At 38.5% G+C, this 27,926-nt stretch overlaps 2 protein-coding genes across 2 annotated transcripts; one reads left to right on the forward strand and one right to left on the reverse strand.

The window, feature by feature from the left end:
* The first annotated feature begins 280 nt into the window (after positions 1-280).
* Positions 281-7,527, forward strand: dpep2 (dipeptidase 2). Its single transcript, XM_030758713.1, has 11 exons — positions 281-401; positions 759-904; positions 1,012-1,138; positions 1,357-1,486; positions 3,072-3,222; positions 3,698-3,767; positions 4,416-4,592; positions 5,485-5,569; positions 5,647-5,722; positions 6,867-7,002; positions 7,093-7,527. The coding sequence occupies exons 2-11, from the start codon at positions 762-764 to the stop codon at positions 7,294-7,296; spliced, it is 1,299 nt and encodes a 432-aa protein (XP_030614573.1). The 5' UTR covers positions 281-401; positions 759-761; the 3' UTR covers positions 7,297-7,527.
* Positions 7,528-7,616: 89 nt separating this feature from the next.
* Positions 7,617-27,713, reverse strand: slc12a4 (solute carrier family 12 member 4). Its single transcript, XM_030758702.1, has 24 exons — positions 27,482-27,713; positions 18,632-18,729; positions 18,413-18,544; positions 17,925-18,071; positions 17,505-17,559; positions 17,095-17,225; positions 16,691-16,932; positions 16,128-16,342; positions 15,715-15,879; positions 15,212-15,310; positions 15,038-15,095; positions 14,731-14,905; positions 14,248-14,366; positions 14,003-14,101; positions 13,726-13,845; positions 13,470-13,574; positions 12,439-12,607; positions 11,618-11,813; positions 11,160-11,329; positions 10,750-10,881; positions 10,326-10,433; positions 9,995-10,182; positions 9,653-9,786; positions 7,617-9,547 (listed from the first exon to the last, which is right to left on the reverse strand). The coding sequence occupies exons 1-24, from the start codon at positions 27,615-27,617 to the stop codon at positions 9,456-9,458; spliced, it is 3,285 nt and encodes a 1,094-aa protein (XP_030614562.1). The 5' UTR covers positions 27,618-27,713; the 3' UTR covers positions 7,617-9,455.
* Between the last annotated feature and the right edge of the window lie 213 nt (positions 27,714-27,926).

The raw sequence follows: 27,926 nt of genomic DNA on the forward strand, positions 1-27,926 counted from the left end.
ATTGTTCTTTTTGCTTATCCATTGGTGGCAGGGTCATTCTCTGAATTCGGTGCACCACAACATTTCTTTAAAAACAATAAATGGAAATCAGCCTATCACTCACTACAACACTAACAAACTTGGAAGCTGCTGTAAAAGTTAAAAGAGAAACGATGGAACGAAGAGAAGCATGACCACAGTCCTTTCAGATCCCAGTCCTGCAAAATGCATCAAGTCTGAAATGATTTCTATCAGTGAGGGATTTTCCGACAGTACGTGAATGCAGCACAGCGCAGTTCTGTTGTCAGTTCTATATAGGTCTGTCATGCATTTGTCCGGGGCGGAGAGCTGGAAAGTTCGTACAGTCTGTATACCGCTGCTCAACAAATTGGTCAAGAACTTGCTTCTCATCGACCTCCCTGGTAAGTATATTGTTCAGATTTACTTGTTTCGCGCTGTTTCGTAGACACAAATAAAAGAACACGCGACCCCAAAATACTTTATATATTAGCGTTATCAGAGTTATAGTTCACTGTATTCCAGAACTTAAACATGCGATAAAGAAGAAGGAAGTTTTTAAAGATGTTATCGTGTTATATTTAAAGCTGTTTCTGTAATATTCCTGTAATACTCCAAATAGGATTCAGCTGTGCTGCGGTCCTTTCAAAATAAATTACAAATCTAAAATACTCCGTGTATGTATGTGTTGATCATGCAACTGTAATTCTTCTTTACCTTATCAAATAACTTTAACCCACTGGTGCGTGTTCTGTGTTTAGGATATGCCTCCTTGGAAAAGTGGAAAACATGCTTTACACTTTTGGATGCAGTTTCTCAAGACTCTGGTGGTGTTCTCTCTGTGTGGCATAATATCTGCATACTCTAATGTACATGAATTAATGTCCTCATATCCACTGATTGATGGGTAAAGCGTGTTTATCAGCTTTCATACACGAAAGATATAAACAATGACATAAATTTAAATGCCGCTCCATCTGGGTTCACCCGCTTTCCTGTCTCTCCATCTGTCAGTCATAATGACTTAGCTCTCCAGCTGAGGATTCGTCACAGCAATTGCCTGAGCCGAATTGACCTTCATAATGTCAGCAAAGTGGCCACTGACATATCCCGTCTCCAAGCAGGCCATGTGCAGACACAGGTATTATAATTTCATCATGACAATGGACAATTTTAAAGGGCGCCCTGTTTCAGAGATTACTCCAGCAAAAACATGTTTCAGCACCATTATGAAGCCTAATGAGCTTTAAAGAACAGCATTTATGCAAGGTGTGAAAAGCTCTAATCTATGACATTCATTACAGTTACTAAAATGTGTCTTTTTCTTTTCTTTTCTTTTCTGGTGATATATGGCATCAGATGTTTGCAGTCTACGTGCTTTGTGGGGCCCAGCAGAAGGATGCTGTTAGGCTCACTCTGGAACAAATAGATGTGGTGAGACGTATGTGCACCGAGTACCATGAGTTTGAGCTTGTCACATCTGTCCAGGGTATTGTACACCTTCCTAATAATAATAATAAATTTTATTTCTATACCACCTTTCTAAACCAAAGTTACAAGGTGCTTCACAGAACTTTAAAAAATCGTCGCTTTAAAAATAATTCAAACTACAAAAAAAAAAACATGCAATCAAAAGTCAAAGACAGCAAGAGTAAAAATTTAAGAAGATATTATAAAACATTATACAAAAGTCAATCTATACAGATTTTTTTTTTTTTTAGGTTTTTTTTAAAATGATTGTGCTCATCTAATGATAAAAGGAAATTTCTTCCACAGCGTTGGGGTAAAACAGTGAACCATGGAACCTGTAACAGTAATTGATTCTCTGATCTGAGAATTTTGATTCTTAGCTCTGTGATACAAAGTGGTGCCATACTGTACCATGGAGTGATTTAAAAATAATCAGTAAAATCTTAACATTGGAGTCTGTAGTGAATGGAAAGCTATTGTAATTCTGCGAAGACTCAAGTGACATGTTCATCTCACCAAGTATTGGTGCTGCCATGTTTTGCACTAACTGTAGATGTTAGATTGCTGCATCATTTAGGCATGTAAACAGTGAGTTGCAATAATCTAATCAGGAGGAAATGAGGGTGTGGATATAAGGTTGCCAGTTATATTATTCAGAAGTATTGGTCTGACCTTTGCAATATTTCACAACACAGAACTAGTCTAGACTTGATATGTTAAAATTGAGATGTTGATCAAAAATAATTTCCAGGTTTCTAGCAGATTATTTGGGTCGTTATTAGTTGTCCAAGGTGGGGAGTGACACTGTAAGAAATATGCTCAGGACCAATAATAAGGACTTCAGTTTTATCAGAGGTTTATCAGAGAAGAAGATTCATCCAGTCTTTGCCAGTGAGGCAGGAATGCAGGGAGTCTAGATTTTTGTGTTTTCCGGGACTAAATGAGACATTTAACTGGCAATCATTGGCATAACGAGGGCAAGACACCTGCATATAATTATGAATTACATAGCCAGGTGGTAACAGATATAAACTACACAAAGCAGGTCCAAGAACTGAGGCTTTGGGGCAGTTGATGACTTAAATTGCCCACAGTGACTCTAAATACTGTTGGATAGGAGGTGTGCCCTTTCACCTAGCAGCCAAACCTCATTTCTAAGTCTGTTAAGGAGAATGGTAGTAATCTAGTAAAACCAGAACTACAAAGTTCCAGATGACCTGTCCAGGGTGTAGCTCCTTCTTGCCCCATGGCAGCTTGGATAGGCTCCATAAATACGCTGCATCTTGTAGTGTGGTGGATAATGAGTGTCCAGTTATGAATAGAAATGAACAAGTGGAACCCAGTGATGCCTTAATATTATTAATGTATTTAGATTATTCTGATAAATCCGATAAATGAATAATATTCATTAATAACACCAAAGACTGCATATTTATTGTTAACGAAGTGTTTTGGAATTTTTGTTTGTTTGTTTGTTTATTTGCTGGCTTTTATTGTATGTTAACTTTTGTTTGAATTAACTGAACACTCGCACTGAGGACTGGAGGGGGGATTGATGTCCAATAATGTGTTTATGTGCTTTGTATGTGTGCCTGTCTTTGCAGAGCTAAACAGTTCTAAGGACAGGGGTAAGATAGCCTGTCTAATAAGTATTGAAGGAGGCCACTCTATTGACAGCAGCCTTCCAGCCCTGCGGATGTTTTACCAGCTTGGGGTCCGCTCCATGAGTCTCACACATTCTTGTAATACACCCTGGTAATAGGAGAAGACTTGTATATGCAGTATATGTAGTACTTTGTATTTAAAAAAGAGTCATGTCTCAATCTTTTCTTAAATGTCATTGAGTCATTTAGGTTTTGAAGTCAAATTTTTTCTTATCAAATGTGTAAGCAGTGGCTCTGTGAGGCTCTATTGCTAGATAGCAACATTAAAGCAGGAACTGCTAAGCTACATTTAATCTAAGAAGTATTTGTTTATAGAATAGGAAAGATAGAAAGGTGAAACATATTTTCATTTTACTTTCCTTTTCTTTCATGCAAATTAACCTATATATGTCCTCTCTCTGAAACCTCAAATTGTATATAGCTGAGTGTGCCTTAGCCAGATGGAAAATATAGCAGTTCCCTTAAGATACCCAAATGAATTTTATATATTTGCAAACAGTGAGGGATATGGAAGAATTATTTGCATCGTGTGTGACATAATTTTTTTTTTTTTTCCCTCTATGCAGGGCTGAATCATCCTCAGATTTTTACAATGTTTTTCAGAGACAGAATAACAGCCTGACCCCCTTTGGGAAGGTAAGCCTAAATTTCAGTAACATCAGCCGCAGCAGTGTTTGATTATCTCACATTCCACACAGCAGTACGTCAGCATGCATGCCCATTTTGCATGCCTTTTTTCAGAAAGCATCAGAACATATCAGTCGTTCTATACTCTACTGAAGAAGTGAGAGACGTCAAATTCGATTGCTGAGATAAAATTGTATCATAAAACTTGGATTTTTGTTTTCCAAGTTGCATATTGTCCCTTTGAAAGCACTCACCAACAGCATGCTATAGCTACTTAATCAGTGCATTACTATTTTTGGCAAACAAACAGACAACCACATTATCACTATTGCTATTTTTACTTTAATAGAGGTCACAGAGTGCTGTGTATACTAAATCTTCTCTTGAAAGGAGACTATTGAAAGAGAAAGTTTATTAACCCAAACTGGACTTTAGTCCTTTAGCAACTACTGTAGACATCTTACTTTATCATAGAAAACATCTTTATTACACTTTTCCTATTCAGTTGGCCCTCTCAACAGCAAAGTGTAGGGACATTCTTGATTGTTATCTATGTGAGTGTGTTTATATAGTTTATATGTACGGTGTGCTGTCCTCTGAGTAATTGACTTTCTTCCTTCCTGATGCTGCTGAAATGTTTCTCATTGTGTTTTTGAGGCTGTGGTGGAGGAGATGAACAGACTTGGAATGATAGTGGACCTCTCCCACACCTCTTGGAACACAACCTTGGCCGTGCTGAATCATTCTAAGGCTCCAGTTATATTTAGCCATTCATCTTCCTACTCCATATGTAACCACAACCGCAATGTTCCTGACAGCCTGCTACGTGAGCTGGTGAGAAAAACAATTAACTGACTAATCCATTACCTTCTTAATTGCTCGATTGGCTGGCTGATCAATCACACTGATGATTGGCTTATTTTATTTGTGTTTCTTTGAGTACCTAACAAAAAACAAAACAAAACAAAAAAACATGCACTATGTTTTTTTGGGGTTTTTTTAGGTTTAGGCTGTTGTTTATCAACAGCATCAAAAATTTATGGACAGATCTCCACCATAAGAAATTATTCCATTTATGCCAGAATGGATTCTAAATCCTAAGGGTATATTTGGGCAATCAAGAAATCAACTTATTGACTTCCTCATAATTTACACACTCACGTTTGATTCCTGCTCACATCATAAACATAGGCAAATATGCACCAGCAGGTGCCAGTGCTAACTTGCACCAGGTGAAACCAAAGTATTGTGCCCCACTAGATCAAATTAAAATACTACAGCAAAGTAGCTGCATTTGTTTATTTATATATATATATATATATTTTTTTTTTCTTGCATAATGTAAACACTTAAAATAAGACCTATTTATGAAAGCATAAAATTGAGAAACATATTTCCTCATGCTGTTTCTAAATAATTGCTCTTATACATAAGTTCAGTGAATTGCACATTATAAGCATTTTAGCATAAAATTACTAAACAGGCACAAATTGCTAAAGCAGCTGAAAAACCCTCTTGACTCCCAGTCATATTGTTCTTCTTATTGGGTTCTGAGCAGCATATTGACATATGTCTGAAATAAGACAAGTATCTATTTGGTGTTTTTCATGTACAACATATTCAATATAAATAAAGTGCACACATGCATAGCTTATATTAGTCTGTTTGGTGGTATTTAACCCTTTTCTTTAGCCCTGGTAATGACACTGTGCTTATTTTCTTTCAGAAAAAGAACCAAGGGTTGATCATGGTGAATCTCCACAGCCAGTTTATCTCCTGCAGAGACGTGGCTAGCATCTCTCATGTGGCTGGTGAGCTGTCCATCTAGAATGGATGTGTTCGTATTTTTTATATCTCAGTTGATTTATCAGTCCATTCGCTTTTACAGACCATTTTGATCACATTAGGAAAGTGATTGGAGCTGAATCAATAGGAATTGGAGGGGATTATGAAGGCGCTACAAGGTAAGAAATATCAGTTTGGAATCACCAGATAACTGGAGGTAAAACTGTAATTTATGTACTGCTTGAAGACAGAAAATCTAGAGTAGTTGCCTTAAATCTTCTTTATATCCTATAGTAATGACGTATGAAACCCTTTGGAGGCCAAACAAAGCTAATACTAATAGGCTACTCACTTGTCTGAAGCATTCTCCTGACAGCACATTTCAAAAGCTGTTGTTGAGCCAAATCAATTGTGCACTCTTTGTTTGCTTGTCATGATATCAGCAATTTAGCTGTCCAGCTGTCAACAAACTGAAAAGTGTTAAAAATCAATAACTTTATGCCTCTAACGGGCATAAAGGGAAGGCTGCTGCAGTAGTTTCTGCAGAATGGTGGACATCGAGTTCTTGCTATGCATACAGAGAAGGGTGACAGATTTAAGGAAAATCTGAACCTATAACCTCTACAGTGAGGGGATGCAGTGGCTCTGTTGTGCTGTTGGGGACATATTGCTAACATGTTTTGGGTCCATTTGTCCCCTCAGAGTGAAGGGTCTCAAACAATCGATATTAGGTTAGTCTGAGTGGCTGCCTTTATTCTTTGATGAAACACCATAGGGTAAAGGACATTACTGAATGGTGTAATGAATATGAAAATACCATGAATCATGGCCCATGGCCTTAGCAGCGACAAGATGTTAAGTCCAAACTCTAAATATGGGAATTTTTTTTTTTAAATGAATCCCTCTAATAGAGGCTCATTAACACATAGAGTGAATGTCGGGGCTGTTATTCCAGGATATGGCTGCCCAAAGGCTCACTAGAACATTTCTTTTTTTTTTTTTTTTTTTTTTTTTTTTTGGGGGGGGGGGGGGGGGGTACTTGTTTTTATGTTTGTATGTATGTACACCATCTATAAAACATAAAACAAATCATGCACACATTTTTACTATTGTAATTACATGGGATCTTTCTGTGTGGAGTTTGTCTGCGTGTCTCCGGGTACTCCAGTTTCCTCCCACAGTCCAAAGACAAGCACCCGAGACCCTGAATTCGATAGGCGGAAGAAAATGGATGGATACATTTCAGAATGAGGGCTCTGTTTGTAGAACACTTCACCTAAAACAATAATTTGTGAGTAATTTTGTTTTTATTTTGTTTAAAAGCTTCCCTCAGGGGTTAGAAGATGTCTCAAAATACCCTGCTCTAATCCAGGAACTGATGAAAAGAAACTGGACCGAGTACGAGTTGGCTGGCGTCCTTCGAAATAATTTCTTGCGTGTATTTGACAAGGTTGAGAGGGTGAGCTAGAGAATAAGTGGTGAAGGGTTCAAGGGTTTAAGTATTTTATATGTTGGCTCACTTTCTTTTCTTCCTTTATTTTCCACCAAGGTCCGTGATCAGTTGAGGTCAAACCTTCCCAGCGAGGTCCAGATCCCATTAGAAGAGGTGCAGAACCCATGCAGACTAGTCCTTAGACGTCCTGACCCAAAAAGCCTGCTCTCAAATCCATCCTCCAGAGCAGAATGCGGATTACCTGATCTACTAATCCTGGCCACAGTCCTGATGCTTTCCAGACTAATTTTGATTGAATGAATATTAACAATCTCAGTTCAGTTGTGCCATCTTTTTTTAAAGTTGTATATATGTATAAAGGAGAACTTAATGAGTTTGCTGTAGCCATTTGTGGGTCATCACAGTGAGTGCTGCACATGTCAGTAAAGATTATCAGGGATTAATCAGTTTCTTACAAAAAACATTTAAAGTTTTTGCTATATTTTAAACGCAAAGTCCTGTTCATACATTAAATCAATAAAAAAAAAAAAAGCAGAAAATGTCTGAAAGACACCTCAGAGTTTATTCCTATTTTTTATTCAATATTTATTTTGTTAATTAGTTTGCTTGCCATACTTGACATAATCTCCATGGAAGAATGCAACATAAAATAGAATGATAACACCAATAAAGAAAACTGTAGCGATCATACTTTGTATCTATTTTTGACCAGCTTTAACTGAAGGTGAGATTGTTTGGCTAAGGGAAGTTGATCTGTGGTCCACTCAAGTGTGTAATGTTTTAAGCACTTTAACAAAATTGTACAGTAGTTCAGTTTGAAAACAAATATTTTTATTTGATCTTACAGCATAGAGGATACTACGGAAGTTTACAAAATGATGTCTTTTTTAGTGTGAGCTATTTTGGTGAGCAGACAACTGTATTTCATTTTTCATGATAGTATTTGCATATAGAAAAATTGAAACCAATCACTTGTTTCTCACAACTCAGTGCCAATAAAGTTGATAAGAATCTGCTTTGGTGAGCTCACTTCAAGTGGTTATGTTGATCTTCACATAATCACAGTGCTTTAACATAGTAGTTTTATTGCTTTTTAAGAATTATACACATAACTTTGCTAAAATATTGCTCTATTAAAGTTCCCATTGAAATAGTATACTGTGCAAAAAAATGTAATAACCAAAAATACTTGGATTGCTGGCACTTAGCAGTGATGTGAAGGGGATAAATCCACTCTAGCCTGGTATGCTGGTTAACAATTGCACACAATTTCACTAGTTACATCTCCCACGTGAAACACCCTTAGCTTTTAAAAAACAACTTTAGTCAACTTAAAAAAAAACAAAACATACAGTTGTTCCAGACACTACATGTTGAGCTAGAATACTGATCAAGAACAATGAAAAAGACAAAAAAAACAAAACATATTGAGCAGATCAGATTAACTTAAAGCTGTAATCCTTGGCTTGGCTTTCAGTTCTACTTCATTTAGTGACACCGGTGGTAACACCGAGTACAGTAAAAGCAAAAGCTCGTTTAGCAGCTTTGAAATTTTAAAAGGTGTATGTGTAGTTGGGAAATTTCAATCCAGGGCAAAAAAGCAGACTTTGCCACAATTAATTAAAAATTTCATACAGCTAACCATTGTTTTACAGACTGGTTTTGGAGTGGCGATTACAGAAAGGTTCTTAACCATAAATAGTATGAATAATTGGGTTTAATTTAATGAAAACCATAAGGATTCTAACTTTAAATGAAATCATCTTGTTTTTAATAGCAGATAAAATTTTTCACTCTAAATGTAACAGTTTTTTTCTAATCTCTTAAAAAAAAAAAATACAAATTATAACTCTTCTAAAAATCTTGCTTTATGATGTCCATCCAGATTTACAATCTAGATTGTATGCTGCCTGTACAACGTACATAATACCAAACACTTTGTTCATTACCCACAGTAACATTTTCTTTATCCTCACTGGGGAAGTCTTGATAAAATAAATAAATAAATATTTGTGTCTCCAAAATTATAAAAAAATGTTTTAGAATAACAATCTGGTATACTGTTAAAACTGCTCTAACGTGTAAAACTCAGTATAATCCTGGCTACCAAATATAGGTTTAATATCACATGCAAGCGGTACAGAATCTGTGACCAACAACAACAAAAACAAAAAAAACTTTCCCAAAATTTTGTTTTTGACAAACTATTGAAATCTAATGAAGATCAGTGACAGTTTTATTTATAAAGAAGGAACAAACAGGTTGATATGTACTTAAATGTGTCCCAATATTCTACAAGAATAGAATGAACCTCTTTTGTACTCAAAAGTCCATACAAAAAGTATCGAATTTATGCATCTATGCATAATTGTCTGCAAGCAAAGTGGGTGCCACCTCCTGAGCAGAGGTGGAATGTATTTTGATAAGGCCAAAGCCCTCATATAGCAGCTCCTACTTAGTCATGAGTAGATAGTAATAACCTCCCGCCCTCCGCCTCTCACCAGAAGCACCCTTTCTAAGCCTTCAGTCAGCACCTCCAGAAACTCCATATCTGAGTTATCGTTAAAGAAATTAGACCACATAAACAAAAACCTATACATTTTCTATGCAGACTGCAACCCAAAACACCCTTTTCAATCTCACTGGCAAAGGATACAGTTCTCATCTCCGTCTGTGTTTCGAGGTGGTCCTGGCATGTTGAGCAGCACTAAACGAGCGTCATGGGACCTGTTAACTATTACCTCATTCAGCTTCACGGCCGTATGCATTCTTCGCACATTGGATTGATCCCTGGAATGTAGCAATGGAGAGAGTTTGATTTGAGCCTCTAAGAAACTTTTTTTTTTTAGCTATTTGAAAGATCTCACTGAGTCGAACAAAGAAACACACTTAAAAAAAGCAAAAAAGATAAAGTTTAGATTTAAACATTCATGCTTTTACTGGTTAAAACTTTTATAATCATTTTAGAAGACGCTGAAGGTAACTTAATGTGACTCACGGTTTGAGGCTCATGAGCTCTCTAAAGTTTTCAGGTGCATTGTTTTTGTTCCTCCTCTCAGCTTCACACTTCTCTCTAGTCCACGTCATATGAACCTTCTCTGGAGGAGCTTCAACCATCTCCTCTTCCTCATCTGAGTAGAGACTGCCCATACGCACCAAGGAGTGTCTGTCCTTAACCAGCTGGGCCTGGGGGTTCCACAGCAATGTTACGAGGCTTCATTTTGTCACTCTGTTAAAGCAACTGACTGGCTAAACTTGCAAAATGTATGAATCTTTCATTTGCAAATTGCTAATTTTCCAAAGTGCAACAACACTCAAAACAAATATACCTCTCTCTGTCTTTCTGCACTGGACAGCCTCATTTGCCTCAGCATCTGGGACCTCTGCTCCATCATTAATGTTCGCTCATAGGTGTATGCTGAGATGTCACTGTCATGCTGAAAGCACATTTGAAAAAGTGTTAGCGGCTACTGTAAACAAAACATGGGGAATTTGGCAGTGAAAACAAATTCACTCGTGTTGTTCTACTATCAGAAATATTAAGGCAAGCAGCAGTTTGTTCTAGCCTTTCAATTTTCTACATGTACAGGCTTGTGGAGTCAAAGTTGATATATTCAGTATTTTATTACTGAGTCTAAGTGACTCAAACTTTGTTCTCCCCAAGGCATAAAAAGAGCTGTGTCAGTAAGCATTTTCTCTCTCTCTCTCTTTTTTTTCTTTTCAAATTAGTAGTTATTTAAGTGGAACTCTCACCATCTCTACCACCTCCACCTCAGCCTCTATTCTCAGTTGATAAAGAAATGTGGCCAGATCTTTCTTCATCTGGATGCTATTGTCATCCATCTGGGCTACAGTAAAGATGCGCATCTTGCATTTCCTCCAGACCTAAAATGCAAACAAACTCTTGAGGTATCACAAAGAGAATATACAGTGTAACACTGAAGGCATGTGCACTGAAAACTACCACAAAATGAAAGGCAATAAAAAGAACCCCCTCTTGAAAAGGGAATTCACAGAATAACATACAAAGTGAAGCTTAACAAAGACCGGCCAAAGAAAGAATGAGGGTTATTTAATCATGTTGATGATGAAACACTTTAAAAACCTACGCACACTATAAACTCTGAAGTAAATCTCATATATATGTAGTGCTGTCATCTCACCTTATGCTGTTTAAGCAGGAAAGGCAGCAGCATTAACATCCCCCCATCATGGACAATCCACCACACATCAATGTTGCCATCTGTGAAGCGTTCATGGTTGCTTGGATAGAAGGACACATTTTTGGGCACCATCAGGGCCAGGTGAGCAGCTGTTGTGCAGCGAACTGTGTCTGGGTTGGGATGAAAACATCCAGGCTAAGATATTTACAGAAATCACATACTAACAGTGTACTGGCTACAGATAATACAGACAAACGAATGCCTAACTAGATTTATCTCTTTCTATGCAATTCAGTAGAAACCCAGAGTTAACTATCCAAAACGTATATTTACAAGACTGATCAGCTGTACTATAGAGGTGTATAGGTTGTCTGCAACATAGTTTGGGATAGCAGCCATCATTGGGGACCCAGCTGAATTCAAGTGTTTGTGATGCTGTATTATCATCAGATTCTTACTTATAAAAGTCTTCCAGGCTCGAGGGTCCTCGCTCTGTCGCCAGCCATACGGCCATCCCATCACCACGGTGTTGTGCTTCATCCCACCCAGACCGCAGGACTGGATCAAATGGACAACACCCTCCCGCACCTTAGATGCGACCACAACCTGGCAGAAACCTTTGACACGCTCGATCTCCATCATATTCTTAATAGCCTTGGAGGGAAAATGTGGAGAGATTGAAGAGTAGGTCAAAAAAAAAAAAATTCTAAATTACACATAGCAGACCTACATAACAATTATTAAAGATAAATACATAATGAGTTTTAGAAATGAAATCACCAGTGAACAATAATGAAACCATTTCTCAGATAAAATTACATTTAAGTTGCATCCCTACTGTCTCCCTGGAGAGCACAAATCCTAATGAAAAAAATATGAATAAGCTGAGTGCTTAGTGAACTAAAGATGAGTTGTAACAGTATTTTCTTGTGGCATAAGCAATAGAAAACTTGGTTCAGTTGTTAAATTCATTACCACTCATATCGCATTAGGAAAAATCTTACAGCACTGGCCCCTTATTCTGTCTGAAATGGCTCACTGGATGTTAGACTGCTAACAACAAGCTGTTTGCTGCCATACCCTTTGAATAACATCACAAAGGCATTAAAAAATAATAATAAAGCAATCACCACAAAAGAAATGTGTCACAATTCACGCTGAAGCATTTCTCTGCTTCATTGTGTTTTTCAAATTACAAAGGGTGCTCATTTGTAACAATCAGCAGCGCAGTACAATAGAGAACAATGCAGTGCCCCGTGCAGCCCTTTCAAGTATCTACCTGCTCGGCTGCCTGCATTTCTCCATAGCTGTCCAGGAAGTTACCATGGATAACAGAGCCCACAATGGTCAAGCCTTTTCCCGCCTTCAGCTGCGAGGCAAAGGTGAGCAGTCGGGGATATTTTACATGGAGGTCCTCATCTAGTTTCAACAGCACCAACAGCTGAGGTCTGCAGTGCACAAAGTCAGAGATTATATGAGGCAAAACGCATCCCCTCAATTTGCAGTGTACAGTTTATGATTAAGTGGAGAAACTTTAATGCAGTGCTGCAACTCTAATAAAGATAAGGGCATGACTATGAAAAAAAGACTAGTCACCAGGGAAGGATGAAAGACTGGGCTGTGACTTTGTACTTATTCATTTCACATTTTAACCATTATTGTTTGAGTCTTGAATGCTGAACCACCTGTGTTCCAGGTGTTTAGACCCGTTTCATGTTTGTTTCAGTGTGAGTGAGATCCAGTCTAAATACTGAAGTCATGGAATTGATTTTCAAATAGATTAGTTGAGTACCAAAGTTAGCCCTGTTACATAGACAGTGATGTTGCCTCACTTTAACTGTATGCTGTACGGACTGGCTTTTTTCCCCCCAGGGCAACAGGAAGTGGAGAATTAGTGTATTTATCAGTGTGGCAAGCTAACTTACTGAAACTGCCAAGAAGTCACGCTATCAACTAAAACAAGGAAAAAAAAAAAAAAAAAAACTCCTTCCAAAACTTCCAAACATGATGTATGCACATACTTTACAAATAACAGTTACTCATTGTGTGCTCAACATGTAAAACAGCTGGCAGTAAATTTCATCTCATACTTTTTATGTTGTTGTGGTATTTGCTGTTAAGAGGAACCAGTACCAATGTCAGCTATTTGTTTGTGGTCAGAGGGTTGCAGGATGTCTGATGCTGCTTTGTTTATTGCGTGTACATTCTTCTCAGGAATGAACACACGTGGAAACTTTTACGTCCTAGCATGCAGTTCCTTGAAAATGGAATCCATGTGTCGAGAAGCTCCCAACACTCGTGCAGCTTTACCTCCAGTTCTTTGTGTGTGGGGGTCCGACTTCTAGTCTTAGCAGGGCATAGCGTGCAGCACTAAGAGACAGTCCTCTTATGCCATCTCCCCACTCCTTTTCTGCTCTGTTTTTGGGGGAAAAAAAATAGATAAGGGAATAAAGATGAAGTAATCATTTGTCCATCTACATCCACTACTTATATGCAGAGGTTACACAGAAACACAACTAAAAACAACACCAAAGCAGTGCAAATTTAGATTGCACTCCAGACGTACCCCTGGTACTCAATGTACTTATAGATCATCCCAGCAATGCCCATGGCCACAATAGCATAATACCAGGAGGAGATGAACATCAGAGCCAGACACATACTCATGCCCAGAAATGACAGAGCCCTGTTAGTATGATACATAAAAGAAATTATTTGTTTGCATGATAACATAGATGCCACTAGTTCTCACATTTTACTAATAAGGCTATAAAGGGCAAAAAATTGGTAAAATGCATCGTAAAGCTTAAATATACAACATGTTACTGTAACATTTTACTTACCAGTGGTAATACTTGAACCTTGGCCTCCAGTTGGGTGTGCGTAAAAGAGTCTGCACTGCACAGGCTAAGTTCACAAAGAGATAGCACATCAAGAAGAACCTGTTAAAAAGGACAAAAAACAAAACACATTTAAAGTTAATAATATAGCAGCGCACCATATTCAGGAAATCTGACACAGTCACCCACACGAATTGGTATGTCAGTACAATATTTTACAATAGCATTTAGCATACTTGTGAGCTTACATGGAAAGAATAGGAGCCACCATGTCCAGGGAGGCAATAAGTATCCCCAGTTCAGCGATAAGCCCAGTCAGCAGCAGTGCCCATGTAGGCTCTCCATTGGTCTTACCGTGACCAAACACCTAAAACAAAAAAATTCAAATCAGCCACATGCAGCAATGCAAATCTCTTCTTGCTTCATACCATTTCATAGTCAAACAATCTTTCAAGTCAGATATTACCTGATGCAAATCGTATTTGGAAGGTATCCTAATTATTCAAACATTTGGGGGAAAGAACAAACAAACAAAAAACCCCAGAAAACTGGGGTAAGCTATTTTCTGAATATATGCTGTATGTATATGAGCTATTTCTGTTTTGCAGAATTTTATTTAAATGATTTTATTTATTTATGTTTTGGTGTTGCTGTTGTTGCTGTTTTTTGTTTGTTTTTTTTTTCCTACAGAAATATCTGGAGAATCACATCATCAGCGTGCGCTGTCCTACCCTCAGGAAGGGAATGATGTTGTCCTTTGCAATGGCTTGTAGAAGTCGTGGAGCTCCTGTAAGAGATTGGAGGCCCGCCCCAACAGTAGAGAAGAAGGAGCCAATAACAATGACCCACGGAGATGGCCAGGCAAGAGTCCCCACCACCAAATTTTTTTTAACTGCATCCCCAAACCTGCAAGTAGAAGCTGACTGAAGAAATGGCTAACTTTTATAATGAAAAATTTTTTTTTTCTATTGATAAGCCTTACCATTTACTGAAAGTGTTGTAATAGTAGTATGATAATAAAGATAAAAATGAACTTACTTGTCCCTCAGCACTACTCCTTCAATGCATGACCCAAACAGGACCACAGAACTTAAATCTGATTACCATAAGTCAAGGATCTCAAATTGAAACCAGTGTGTATTGCACACTTGCTTTCCTGTCATCTTTAAATTGTAAAGATTGTGAGTGTGCAGTCACCAAAAGTTGGGATACAAACAAGTGAAGTGGTAGTAATGGCTAAGATAGTGCCCACAGGGATGGACTTCTGAGCATCCTTCAGATCACCAGATCTATTGGAGCCTGCCATGATACCTGCAAAAAGGATAGACCATAGATAAAACAAAGCACATGTAAAAACTGTTAAACAATGCCCCCTACTGTCTGAATTAGAAATGTTCAACGCTCCCCTTTATACAGTTTCACAAGGCACGTGTTTTTACTCTAGAAACGAGAACATGAAAGGCAGCAAAAATTACTAAATTTATATTATGGCTTCCAACTGCATGAAAAATATCCAGGTCTAAATAGCTTTCATATACACCACACACTCAAGCTATTGTCAGAACCATGTCATATTAATTTCCATCTTTAGTGGTGTGTAATATTTAAAAAAGGATTTTTACCCTTCCAGTACACTCAGGTTAGTATCATAAAAGCTGTATATGGACTGGGGTTAAAGTTAAAGTTAGGCTGCCAGCTTCATCATACTGTTATACCTGTGGCAGATGGAAAGAAGATCCCCACCAGAAGTGTGAATGATGTAGCAATGTCTGCTGACACATACATGCCAAGGTTCTCCAGAGCACCATGGGCATCCACAGACTGTAGTCCAGCCTTCTCTAAGAGTTCCCCTTTCTGTAGGTAGTTTCCCCACATGTTGTCTATAACATAAAAAAAAAAAAGATACTTTCCTGAACACCTCAGTGCCATTGAAGAAGAAAACTAAATATTCCTGATATCACAATAATCTACTGGAACTTAGATTAAGTAAGATTACAGTAAGGCTACACTGGGATGGCATGAGTTATCAGATTTCCCACCAACTTTTATAGTCCGTGCCATCTCAAGGGCAAGCTGCCGTTAAATCAAAACTGCAGCATGCTAAATACTAATAACTTGTCAGTTTTACCTCTAATAATGCTGCTGCCAAGTCCAGGGATGCCCTGTATCTCTGTCACATTGTTCTGGGTAAAGTAGTCATCACAATGAGCACTGCTCATGTTCCCTGGCAGGCAAAACCTATCCCACAGCTGACTGGGCACTGTGCTGTTGCCCTTTATTACAGTCTTAGCGCAGACATCGAAGCGATCTCTGGCCAAAGTCCTGTTGCCCAACATGCAGATCCTACAACAATAAGAATGACACAGACAAAAGATGAAAATATTACTGTTAACTGTTTTCTCTAACACACCATCATAATATAAAATACATCTACTGCATTAGTACAACAAACTGTTAAATTCAGACTAATTTTGTCATTATTTTTCCAAGAATGATGGCCTCAAATTAAGCAACTTCACTGAACCTTTTTTACTCAAGTAACTAGCTGCAGACGAAAGACGTAATTATAACAGTACAGGGAAAACAATACAGAAACACATCTCTTGCCACATAAAACTCTAATTCTATTTTAGGGTCCACCATATTTCTCACTGCCTCCTGTTAAGACATGTTTATTTTACCATGACTTACGGGAATTCGGGTGGATGAGTCACGGATTTGATTGCCCCAGCATAGATAGAGACAATTGAGATAATGACACAGGCCAGGAAAAGGGAGGCCAACTTGTTGACATATTTGACTCCCACAAAAACTACCACAGCCATCAGGCTGAGGCATAAAGATCCATAGACTCGCATATTGTTCAGCAAGGCACTGTCACTCCTATGGAGCTCTGTGGCATGAAAGATGGCTGCCTGGGGGACCAGATATTTCTAAAGAGGAAAAACAAAATCATAAAAGTCATAGCAGGGTATAAAGCCTACACAGTATAAAACCCATATGCAGTGGAATGAATGAGCCACATCTAGAATCACATTTTGGTATGTAAACATGAGCTTGAATGTAACAGCAGATTATCATTTTAACAAACTGACCAAGAAGATTTCGATGGCCCCCAGTATGTACATGGCCGACGCAAAGGTAGTGCCCAAGTAGAAGCACAGCCCAACCGCTCCTCCAAATTCAGGGCCAAGGGAGCGTGAGATCATAAAGTAAGCTCCTCCAGCTATACACAAAGGATATGAACACAAAAAAATCATTGGAAATATCTTTTAACTACATTCCATGTATATGACAGTAAAGCAAAGTAAAGTAAAGCTGTATTAAAAACATGTATTAAAAAAAATCCCCTTTGCCACTTTACTGCACCCAGCAGATACTATACGAAATGCCAAAGTGCAGTTTTAATTATTAATTGGTAAAACAATCTGCACGTATATATAAATGGTAAAAAAAAGAAACCTTTACAGTGAATTGAATAGAATGAGAAAGTTCTAAGTGTTACCTGGAACAACACCATTAGTAGCAATGGCGCTCATAGATATGGCTGTCAGCATAGTCTATAAAACAAAAGAGAAAATAAGATACATGCAGAGCAGGAAACACATGCAGACAACATGGAAACCTTTTCTTGGGTGTAACGCTAACATCTGCTGATCAAACAAATATTACAGTCTCATCTAACCCCACAAAGTTTTCCACATGTAACCTGGAAATTAGTACGTGTACAGTATTTGTTGAGACAAGACAGTGGGGGAAAATAGTGAGTAGAAAACAGACTAACTGGTGCTGTTTACATAACCAAACGTGGACTGGTTTAGCAACAAAACACTGGCTAATGTCCCACATCATTAGGCAAACCAAGCAAGCTCTATAGGGTGTGTTTGTGTGCATCTTTGGGTGTAGTTTGTGTGTGCATACTAACACATGAACAGCACATAAGGACAATCAACAGAGATTGTATAATGCCAGCCATCCCAACAATCCATGTCAGTCGTAGAAAAAGAATAACACCAAAGATGTTCTGGAGACACGGTAAGTAGACTCCCATCAGAGTGCCCATGTTGGGAGACTGAAAGAGAGAGAGAGAGAGACAGCGAGAGAGAGAGAGAAAATTGAGTATGACATTTCAGGAAACAAGTGTATTGATCATTAGTATTGATTGATGTACTTTTTAAAGGTCATTCAATCATGTTATCAGCTCGTTGCATGTACCCAGGTCTTTCACGGCCACAGTCTAAATGCAGAGTGTAGAAAGGCATTAGCAATCAATCAACAAGCCTTAATAACATGGATATGGAGGCAGGGAGAGAGCCAGCAGTGGAGTATGTTTCCAAACCTCAAAAGACAGGGTGTACAGATTATAAAAACAGTGAAGTATACTGTTCCCTTGCTCTGCCCTGACTTACTGACCTTGGGGGTCTTCCTACGTGAGGCCTCAGCACTCTCCTCCTCTTCATGCTCTTTGGCTCCCTGGGTGATGTTGGTGTAGTTGACCAAGCGGCTGAGCAGAGAGGAAACCTTCGGCCGGATGTCCAGCTCTTCCTGAAAGAAGACAGGATGTGAAGTTCCAGTTAATTTTAGTTTATCATTTGACCGAAATACTAAAAAAAAAAAGGAAAATTAATAAACCTCAAATAATGCCAGGTTCCTGTCATAGAAGTCATTCCTCTTGCTAGCAGCATCGGCACTGTTAAGGAAAGGACTGTCTTCTTTATGATTGCCATGTCCTGTTAGAAAAGGGAATGGAAAACTTAAATTAAACAATGAAAACAAAGTTGATGAGTGGAAAACCAGCAATTTAGTTTAAGCCAAACAAATGTGTTTCCTGACAATAAATATGGCAAACAGTGTTCTCATTCACAATACTAGTCCCTGCTTCACTAACATGAGATCTTATTCCAGGGAAATACTTTTTAAGTAGATCTGAAAATGTATAATTTACAGTTTAATATAGTGTGTGTGTTTGTTTTACATAAGACAACCACTATGGATTCATGGGTGTTTGGCTTAGTGAGTCTCAAATACCATTAAAAACTATTGATGGATACACACTAAAACACACATCAATGCTGCAAAAAGATCACTTTATAGATTTCTTTTTGTAAATTTTCCAAATTAAAAATGATCTAAACTATGTAAAGTGTGTAATACTATTACAATAAAGTCTCAATTTGAAAAAAAAAAATAACACTATTGCTTGTCACAGAAATAAAAACAAACAAACACCAACTGATTTTTTACTGAATTACATACTAATTCTTAGCTTTTAACTATCACTGCTAATTTGAATTGAAAATTCTCAATCCTTACATGGCCATAATCATTAGAAACACAATTCATGCAGCAAAATTGCAATGAAAGGCCGAAAGCAGCACAAAATGACAAAGTCCAGGTGATAAATAGGCTTATAATTAGATTTTTACTCTCATTAATTTTTGCGTTTGAAGAAGAGAATCAAACAGAGACAAGCACAGCGCCTAGGGCAATTACTGCACGCAAAGCAGCTCTGCTAACTTTATCACACACACATTCACACTCACGGGCATGAACACATCTCATTACCTAGAAATTACCTAACCTCGGGTTATTGGAGCATGTAAACTTTAACAGTGGCATCTTAAAACCCAAATGAATCCTGCGACAAAAAGCCAGCCAACTTACCACGTGGACACGAAACTAAAAAAAAAAAGTATTCTCAACTGTGCAGAAAATACCAGCTTTACTGCAGTTGGGTTGGCTGAACTTCCACGCTGGTCTTCACTCACCTGTGTTCTGCATCCCACTGCTGCTAACAGCACTGTCGGCAAGCATAGTTATGCACTGTGTGCAATGGCGTATACTATGTCCTACTATCCAGGACACCCAGTCACCCAGGGTGAATACTCATTCAGGGGCCTAATCTAACACATGGTGTACTGTGAGGAGGGGTAAGAGGTGGGGAGTGGTGAAAACATTGAAAATTCACTGACTCACAAACACAAGCACACACTACTCAAAGATAATAGGAATATAACGGCTGGGATGGCTTGAAGGGATCTCAGTAAAGAGCAGCATTATATTTAATCTGTATTTCTAAACTGTGCTCATGCTCACTTTGGATATATCACATTTCAGTGCGAATGCTTTCCCCAAGTCAATGCTCCAGGCCTGTAGCAATAACCAACTCCATATAAAATATAGCGTAGAAGATGCAAAAACCTCTTCTTTGCAAATTATCAGCAACAAAGTGTAATTGGAAGCTTTGACCTTTCTCTTTACAAAAGAAAACAAGGTGATCAGTTAAAGTTTAAGGTCAAATTAATGTCAAACTCATATCTGCACAGCTGGAGTGCAGTGATCACTCAGAAAGAGAAAAACAATCTCAATACTGTCCTCTAGTGTTGTCTTGATGTAATTGTAACAATAAGTGTATTTGAAAACAGCATAGAGGGAGACATGAAGCTGTGTGGCTAAGACAGAGAAGAGAGCTGGGTTTGCCATGAAATGTTCAATTCTTTCCTGGCAAGAACTGTGACTCAGTCATGCTGAATACTGTCCCAAACAATGTCCTCTACAATTTCCCAAAAGCTAAAAGTTAAAATAGTTAAGTTACAACTACTTCCTTTTTTTTTTTTTGGGACAGGCTACATAACTTTCCCTTTAACAATGAGCCAAGGAGACAGTGGGGTTTCTTGTTAATAACCTCACATTAAATGTCTAATTTAAAAGATTAAAGATTAACTGCTCTGTTATGAAGGCAAACGGCAGTCCTGCTGTGAGCACAGAACAGCAGCTTTACTGCTACATGTGCTAACATGTCATCTGTGCTGTGGGCAAAAGACCTCCCAGCGTAGGAGATGCTCACTGTTGGATTAACACATTTATAAACAGGTTTATATAAGGGAAAACCTTAATCACAACTTGACTTTTATGCACACTTTACTTAAACCATTATCTACAAAAATCTATCAACTTTCTAGCTACAAAAAAAAAAAAAATTATCATACAAAGAAGTGTATAGTTACCAGCAGTGATAGCAAAGCTGATACAGTTACAAGTCTCTGAGTATGTGCCTGTGCCACCACAACAAAATGTGGTCCTGGGTACACCTACTGTAGAAGAAACTAGCACAGGGTAGGCAGCACAAGAGTTTCAACCATGCAACATGCACCCTAAAATTTCAGAGATGTGTATTTTAGATTATAAAAAAGGCCAAGTTCTAAATTGGATGTAATCCACCTCATTCATGTAAGAAGACTACTCACTATAGGCTTCACAGCTGGTGTGACCCCATTGCAAAACTGTCTTAAATAAACTTAAATACTTCATATACTACTTATTTTAATGATGACAGTACAAGTTTTGTTTGTCTGAAAGTGATGGTGGCTCTAATGTTGGAAAAAGTCAGCATGATGTGTGCTCATTTATCACTTTATAATATTATCTATCTGGCTACTTCCACTTTAACAGTTTTGCTCTATTCAGTTACAACATGTACCAAAATCTGTCTGTGTTTCAAGGTGTAATTTTGTTGAGTATTAGCAACTGGATCCATTTCTGAGGAAATTAATCATTTCAAAGTATAATTTTGAAATACACACACAAAAAAAACAACAACCAGAAATTAACTCCCAGAAAACAAGATTTCTCACCAAAAATGTATTTTATGCATACTCACAGAATTGAAAAATGCATTAATGTTAATATTATGAATGATATCAAAATTATATACAAAATGTATTCCATAAAACATCTTATAAAAAAAGAAATAATAATAATATCCATCCATCATTATCTTCCGCTCTCTTAGCGGAAGAGAAAATGGATAATAATAATATGGATATCACATTAATATTCATCAGGGTCAATTTTAGTTTTGGAGTCATCAACAGTAACAACTAAGACCACAGGGTTAAGGGTTAAGAGGGCTGAGAGAGAGGGAGAGAAAAAATCTAGAAAGGTTTTTGTTCTTTCTAAAGCTGATTAGACATGGAAAACAATATTTAGGTCCATTAGCTTCTTAGGATTTGAAAAAAAAAGCCTCTTTGCTAAAGTTCCTCTTTAATAAATATTTAAGACTTAACACTCAGGGAGATAAGTCATAGCCCCGTCCACTGAACATAAAGTAAGTTGGCAAGAATGTTGCATTAATGACAGGTGATTGGAGGTGGTGTGTTCAGTTAAGTGTGTGTGTGTGTGTGTGTGTGATATTCTTTTCTTTATTTTATTTGCTTCCTTTGCTTTTATACAATGAATGTCTTTAAATCACATTTAGATCTGACTATTCTGCTGGGTTGGGCAAAGCGGATGCAATTGTTGCATGGGAGCAGCACAGATAGTTAAAAGGTAAACTTGTTCTCCATTGCCCACTCAGTTCAGCTCTTTAATTCTCTCTCAAACTGTAAACTGCTTCTTCCCACTTTCAAAGCCCACCCCGACAAGTTCATTCTACTATGTTTTTACGCCATAACTGCAAATAAAAACTATGTTTACACTCAAAGTAACACCAGCCAGAAGTTCTAGGACCTAAGATTTCTCAGCGGAACATTTTCAGCCAGTTTTCCTTCTTACTGCAGTGTTTGAAAGACACTGTAATTCAGCCAACCAAGCTATCTTTCTTCTTTTTCATGGTCTAGTTCTGACCCAAATATGCTCATTGTAGGGAGTTTTTGCAGTGGACAAGAACCAGCACAGGCAGTCTGACTAGTTTGTGGTCAACTATCCTATACACATGAAAATGCTTCTAACACCATTTTCTATCACAACCACTGCTCAGGTTTTTAGCAGTTTATGCAAAGTAACTCTTCTGTACAATCAAATGACACAGGTCAGCATTTTGTTCTTCACTGAGCCTCTGGTGCCTGGGATCCTATTGTGGGTTGCCTGATTGTTCCATAGACCAGAAAAACTCCATAAGACCTGCCATTTTGGAGATTCTCTGATCCAGTTGTCCAGCCATAACAACTTGGCTCTTGTCAAAATTCCTTAGATCTAACATTTTCAAAAACTGGCCTTCCACCTGCTGCCTAATGTATTCCACCCCTTGACAGTTATACTGTAATTAACTTATCCTGTCAGTAATATTGTAGCTGATCAGTGTACTGTATACGCATTAAATTTTAGCATATTTTGAGCAAGGAAAATCAATAATCAGATATCTACTAAAAAAAAACCCAGACATTTACCTTTCAAAATCTATATTTTTAATTAAAAAAAAAGTTTGGTTTCACTTTACTTTCCTCTCTGTCTTAGCCTATGGCAAGAAACCATGTAGGAAAGCAATGCTGTTACACCAGCGCTTGCTGTTATGTATTTCATAAGGCTGTAAGAGTCCGAATAGAGCAGAGGAATGCTAACCTGCTGAGACTTACAGCCAAACATATTAGCTCTGATGTGTGCTAATGATGAGGAAAGGGTGGTAGCTCACTCTCATTACCTAAGGGGGGTTAAGGTAGGTGGTAAAGGGTTCGAGTACAACAGATTTCCAAAAACACACAATTAAAATAAATGATGCTGTCAGTGTTTCTGAAGTATTTCATAACAAACTTACTGTAAAATGTAGTCTGCACGGGGGAAACGTCTGCTGTGTCTTTGCAAATAGTTTAAGGCTGTAGAGAGAGTGCATTCTCATGTGTTAATGCTGATCTACAATCTGCTTAGAATCATAAACAGCATGCTCTAATGGAGCAAAATATCAAGATACTAAATGTGTATTTCTTAGTAGCTTCAGTACAAATGTTTGTTGTTTGTTTGTTTTAATCTAAACAGTGTTGTACTAATGTGCCAACCACAACCACACCAACACAGCCAATAATCACTGGTAAACCCAGGACACAGTGAATGCTGTTAACTCTGTTTGCTCTGATGTCACTTTGATGTGAACCCGCACAGAACAAAGATGGCTGATGACTGGATGGCAAGATAGTTGCATCATAGGAAATTATGCATGAGAATTTAATCAGTGCATGACAGTCTATGTCACCAATGAGGATCTTTAGAATGCACTACACAGACATGAAACTTAGAGTTAAGGGTTGTGGATAACTGTGCTTGCAATACTGTGTGTGTGGTTTTGTTTTAGCTCTGTCACCAGCTCTATATTTCTGCTCCATCCAAGTATGTTTATCTTTCAGGTGGTGTCTGAGTGGAAAATACAGTCAAGTGAAAAAGAAACCTTTCACAGGACTCTATGCAAGCTAAAAGCTACTTTCACGCAAAGCCACAGGGGGTCGCTCAATATGTTTGATTTGGCAGAGTTTTACACCGGATGCCCTTCCTGACCTAACCCCACTGGGGATTTGAGCCTGCAACCTTTAGCTTGCCGATAAATGTGTTAACCACTACACAGGACTTAATGCAACCCTATGAAAAACTAAGTACACTCTCCATATGAATTAGAGTAGGTAGCAGTCAAGTGCTGCTAATCAAAGGCACTTGATTAAATGATTATCAGCAAGTTTGAGCACCTCTTTAAAAGCCGAGGTTTTGGTATGTGCTGGGCTGGTGCATTCGGGTGTGTGTTAACACAATCTTCCCAGGATCCTAGCACATACACTCCAAGGTCAGACCGTGCAATGCTCAGAGAAATTGCAAAAAAAAAAATTAAGAGCTACATCTCAGAATCTACAGGTCTCAGTTGTAATGCTAAATGTCAAAGTTCAAGACAGTACAATTAGAAAAAGATTGAAATGAAGTGAAAGACTTGTTTGGAAGGGTTGCCAGGAATTAGCCTCTTCTCTCTAAAAAGAACACACGCAGCTTAGGTGCTTAGGTATTCTTCAACTGAATAAACCACAAGGCTTCTGAAATAATGTCCTTTGAACAGTCTATCTGTCCAGTTGCCAAAGCTTGGCCCAAACTAGATCATGGAACAGGACACTGATCCCAAGCACAGCAGCAAATTGACAACAGAATGGCTGAAAAAGAAAAGAATCAAGGTGTTGCAATGGCTCAAAGTCCAGACCTCGACTGGATTGAAGTGCCCTGGGTTTACCTTAAGAGAGCTGCGCATAAACAAACACCCACAAACTGCAATGACTTGAAGCAATGTTGCAAAGAAACGTGAGTGAAAATGCCTCCACAATGATATGCAAAAGTTATTAAGTCATACAGAAAACAATTACTTCAAGTTTTTGCTGCTCAGGGGCACTTCTATAAGCTGCTGTATCATGAGATGCACTCCATTTTTCACAGGACTTCATAGGGTGCCAGGTTTCTTCACAGCATAGCACTTCATAGCACGACAGGTCACTCTGTTCCACAGAATTAGAGAGGCAACAAATGGCAGTCTCCAAATCTCCTGTCATTGCACTAGCTCCTCAGAAGCTGTCAAGCTTGACAAATTTTCACTGTAAGGTCACATCGGTTCCCCAACATCTTACTACTTGCCAGCCACATGAGAGAAAATAGCCTGTGGCTGGGTTGGTACTGTTGAGTAAATATGAATTTTAATTATCACCTAAATGTCATAATGTCACAAAAAATATGCAAAAAACAATCTTAATAATGAAGAGAAATGCAAGCACAGACAGAAGATGAACAAAAACTACAGGACGGGCACTTGCCTCAGATGTCTGACACGTCCCTTTCTTTTAGCTTTATAACACTGAGAGATTCATCTCAAACTGACTAAACAGAAACTTCATACTTATTTTTAAAGATTAACTCTTTTGTTAACTTACTGTTCAAAAATTATACAAACAAGATTTTAATCAGCTATCCTTTACATCATAGATTGCAATGTCTACTGTGGAAAATTTTTAATGTTAATACTATTTCAGGGTCTGCATTACAACAACATAATGACTACATGGTCAGTCCCATCCGGTAAGCTGAACAGAGCTGAATTCAGAGCCTTAAACAGACTTTGCACTGTGTCACTTCCTCCATGCTGCATTCGTCACACTATGGCAGACATACACTGTACAGCATGTAACACTGCCAAGCACACCACTCCCAGGATGAAATCATCCAGATCATGCACCCACTTTGTAAACTGTTCACCACAGAGTACTTTTCCAGTCATGTGTTCTGTTCAAATTTGGATAAAATATATTTCTTCTGAATTAATACTTTGGTCTAGTCTGATTCTAAAATAAACTGCCCATACATGTTGAAGAAAAGATATGCTATAAAACTTCACTTGAGTAGGTATTAAGAGTTTAATTTCTATGTGACTGAACATTAATAGCAACACACTGTGTGCCCTTCTGCTAGTTTCACATCCCTTTTTTTCTTTTCCTCCTTCTCATACCATCTAGCATACTCATCCATGCTGCTTTCTGCAACATTTCAGGAAGCTCTGCTTTTGCAGGTTACAGAGAATTCTGACAGCAGAAGAAAAAGGTTAAATAGCAAAAATCTTGTGGGAAGCACAAAAAAACCTTTAGAGTTATTTCAAGACAATTTGGACCATTTTTACCACCCTAAGGGATGACTTCTGTGCATTCCAGAAATACACAAGCCACCAGCTGCATCAACATGTGCTGAGATTCCTTCTTGCTTTGCTTCAGATAGCAGTCCACTTGAGCCTTTGTCTCACTGAAGCATGTGTAATCTCATCTGCATCACGGAAAATGATTTGCCCACACAGGCACTCACACATTTATAGCCAAACCCATTGCAATGCACATATTTCTTTGCTAAGCAATGGCTGGACTCGCAACAGGATAAATTGACAGGCACAGTCATCTAGTAAGAAATGTACAGTGATGTACTTGTGGTCTGCCCTGCCTTCTGGGCCTTTAATAAACCCTGGGTGCCTCATTTGAAGGCCACACCCCATGTGTTTCTTTTATTTAAAAAAAAATCCCCTTTTAGCTCCTGCTCTCAGCTCACACAAATTGGAACTACTCTAACATAATCCCAGCCAGCGGCTACAAACTGTGCTTCTCTCTCCTTGTCTTCTCTCTGTCCCCTCTGTCTTTGGCTCCACTCTTTCTATCCTGACGCACTGTAGAAAGCTGAGTGCGAGTTTAGGCAGTAAAGTGGGGAGGGAGAAATCTGCTTCTGTTTTGTTTAGCAGCCAATCTCTGTGAAAGAAAATCTCTGGTACAAAGACAGCTCCATCTTTTGTGCGAGGAAGCACTTGAGGCCCTCCTTGTTGCCGGAGTACAGGCCCCACTCACACAACACCATCCCCTTTGTTTCTTCCCACCACAGTTCTCACCCCTTTCATTGTTTTCCCTTTGTTACTCATCTGCCCCCGAGTTTACGTTAAAAGACTTGTACACAGAGGGGGAAAAAGCAGCTCCAAAATAAGTGTTTCTCTAAATATACCCTAAGTGAGCTATCACAACACAATCCTGCTTTCTGGCAATGGAGAATTGCCATGGTAACCATTCAACCAGCTGTTCAGACGGCTCCCGGGAGAAAACAAAGCTCACCGATGCTGCGTCCATCTCATGAATTATAACTTTAAGGACGCACTTTTTAAACTACAACACTTATAAAGCCCTCCTGCGTAAAAGTAGAGGACTGCGTAAAAGTTATAAGACTTACCATCAGAGCTGACAGTATCTTGATGATCAGGGTAGTCCTGCCCTGTGTCCCTGTAATCAACCCAGTTAATCCCCTCTAGGCTGTCGTAGCTGGACTGAGCTTGATCTTTCACTGGTACTACTGTGAAGTGAGGCATGTTCTCATCACTCTCTTCGGTGTCTCTAGCTCAAACTTATCATAGCAGGCTAGCTGTTGGGCAACTTCAGCTCAACTCCCACTAATGGCAGCTACATTCCACTACACTGCGCTCACTTCCTCTGAAGGGTATTATCATACTCCCCGCCCACAGGCCAGCCTTCCTCGGGTCTTTTTGTGGGAACTGAAAGGTTTCAGGGATGCGTTTAGAAAGGCACTAACACCCGACCCTCACCCCCCACACCCCTCTCCCATCCTCAACGTCCAAGTGGGGCAGAGCTCTTACTGGAGAGTCGGTTTTGTCATCCTT

This window comes from Archocentrus centrarchus, chromosome 3 (genome assembly GCF_007364275.1).
Source record: "Archocentrus centrarchus isolate MPI-CPG fArcCen1 chromosome 3, fArcCen1, whole genome shotgun sequence".
In the NCBI taxonomy this organism is placed as follows: domain Eukaryota; kingdom Metazoa; phylum Chordata; class Actinopteri; order Cichliformes; family Cichlidae; genus Archocentrus; species Archocentrus centrarchus.

Bases quoted from the DNA above. Each gene is read 5' to 3' on its own strand.
- dpep2 (XM_030758713.1), top strand. From the start codon at position 762: ATGCCTCCTTGGAAAAGTGGAAAACATGCTTTACACTTTTGGATGCAG. The intron at 1,487-3,071 runs GTATTGTACACC...CTGTCTTTGCAG, and splicing joins GCTTGTCACATCTGTCCAGG to AGCTAAACAGTTCTAAGGAC. The intron at 5,570-5,646 runs GTGAGCTGTCCA...TCGCTTTTACAG, and splicing joins TAGCATCTCTCATGTGGCTG to ACCATTTTGATCACATTAGG.
- slc12a4 (XM_030758702.1), bottom strand. From the start codon at position 27,617: ATGCCTCACTTCACAGTAGTACCAGTGAAAGATCAAGCTCAGTCCAGC. The intron at 14,367-14,730 runs GTAGGACAGCGC...TTTTTGTTTTAG, and splicing joins ACATCATTCCCTTCCTGAGG to GTGTTTGGTCACGGTAAGAC. The intron at 9,548-9,652 runs GTATCCTTTGCC...ACGATAACTCAG, and splicing joins CACAGACGGAGATGAGAACT to ATATGGAGTTTCTGGAGGTG.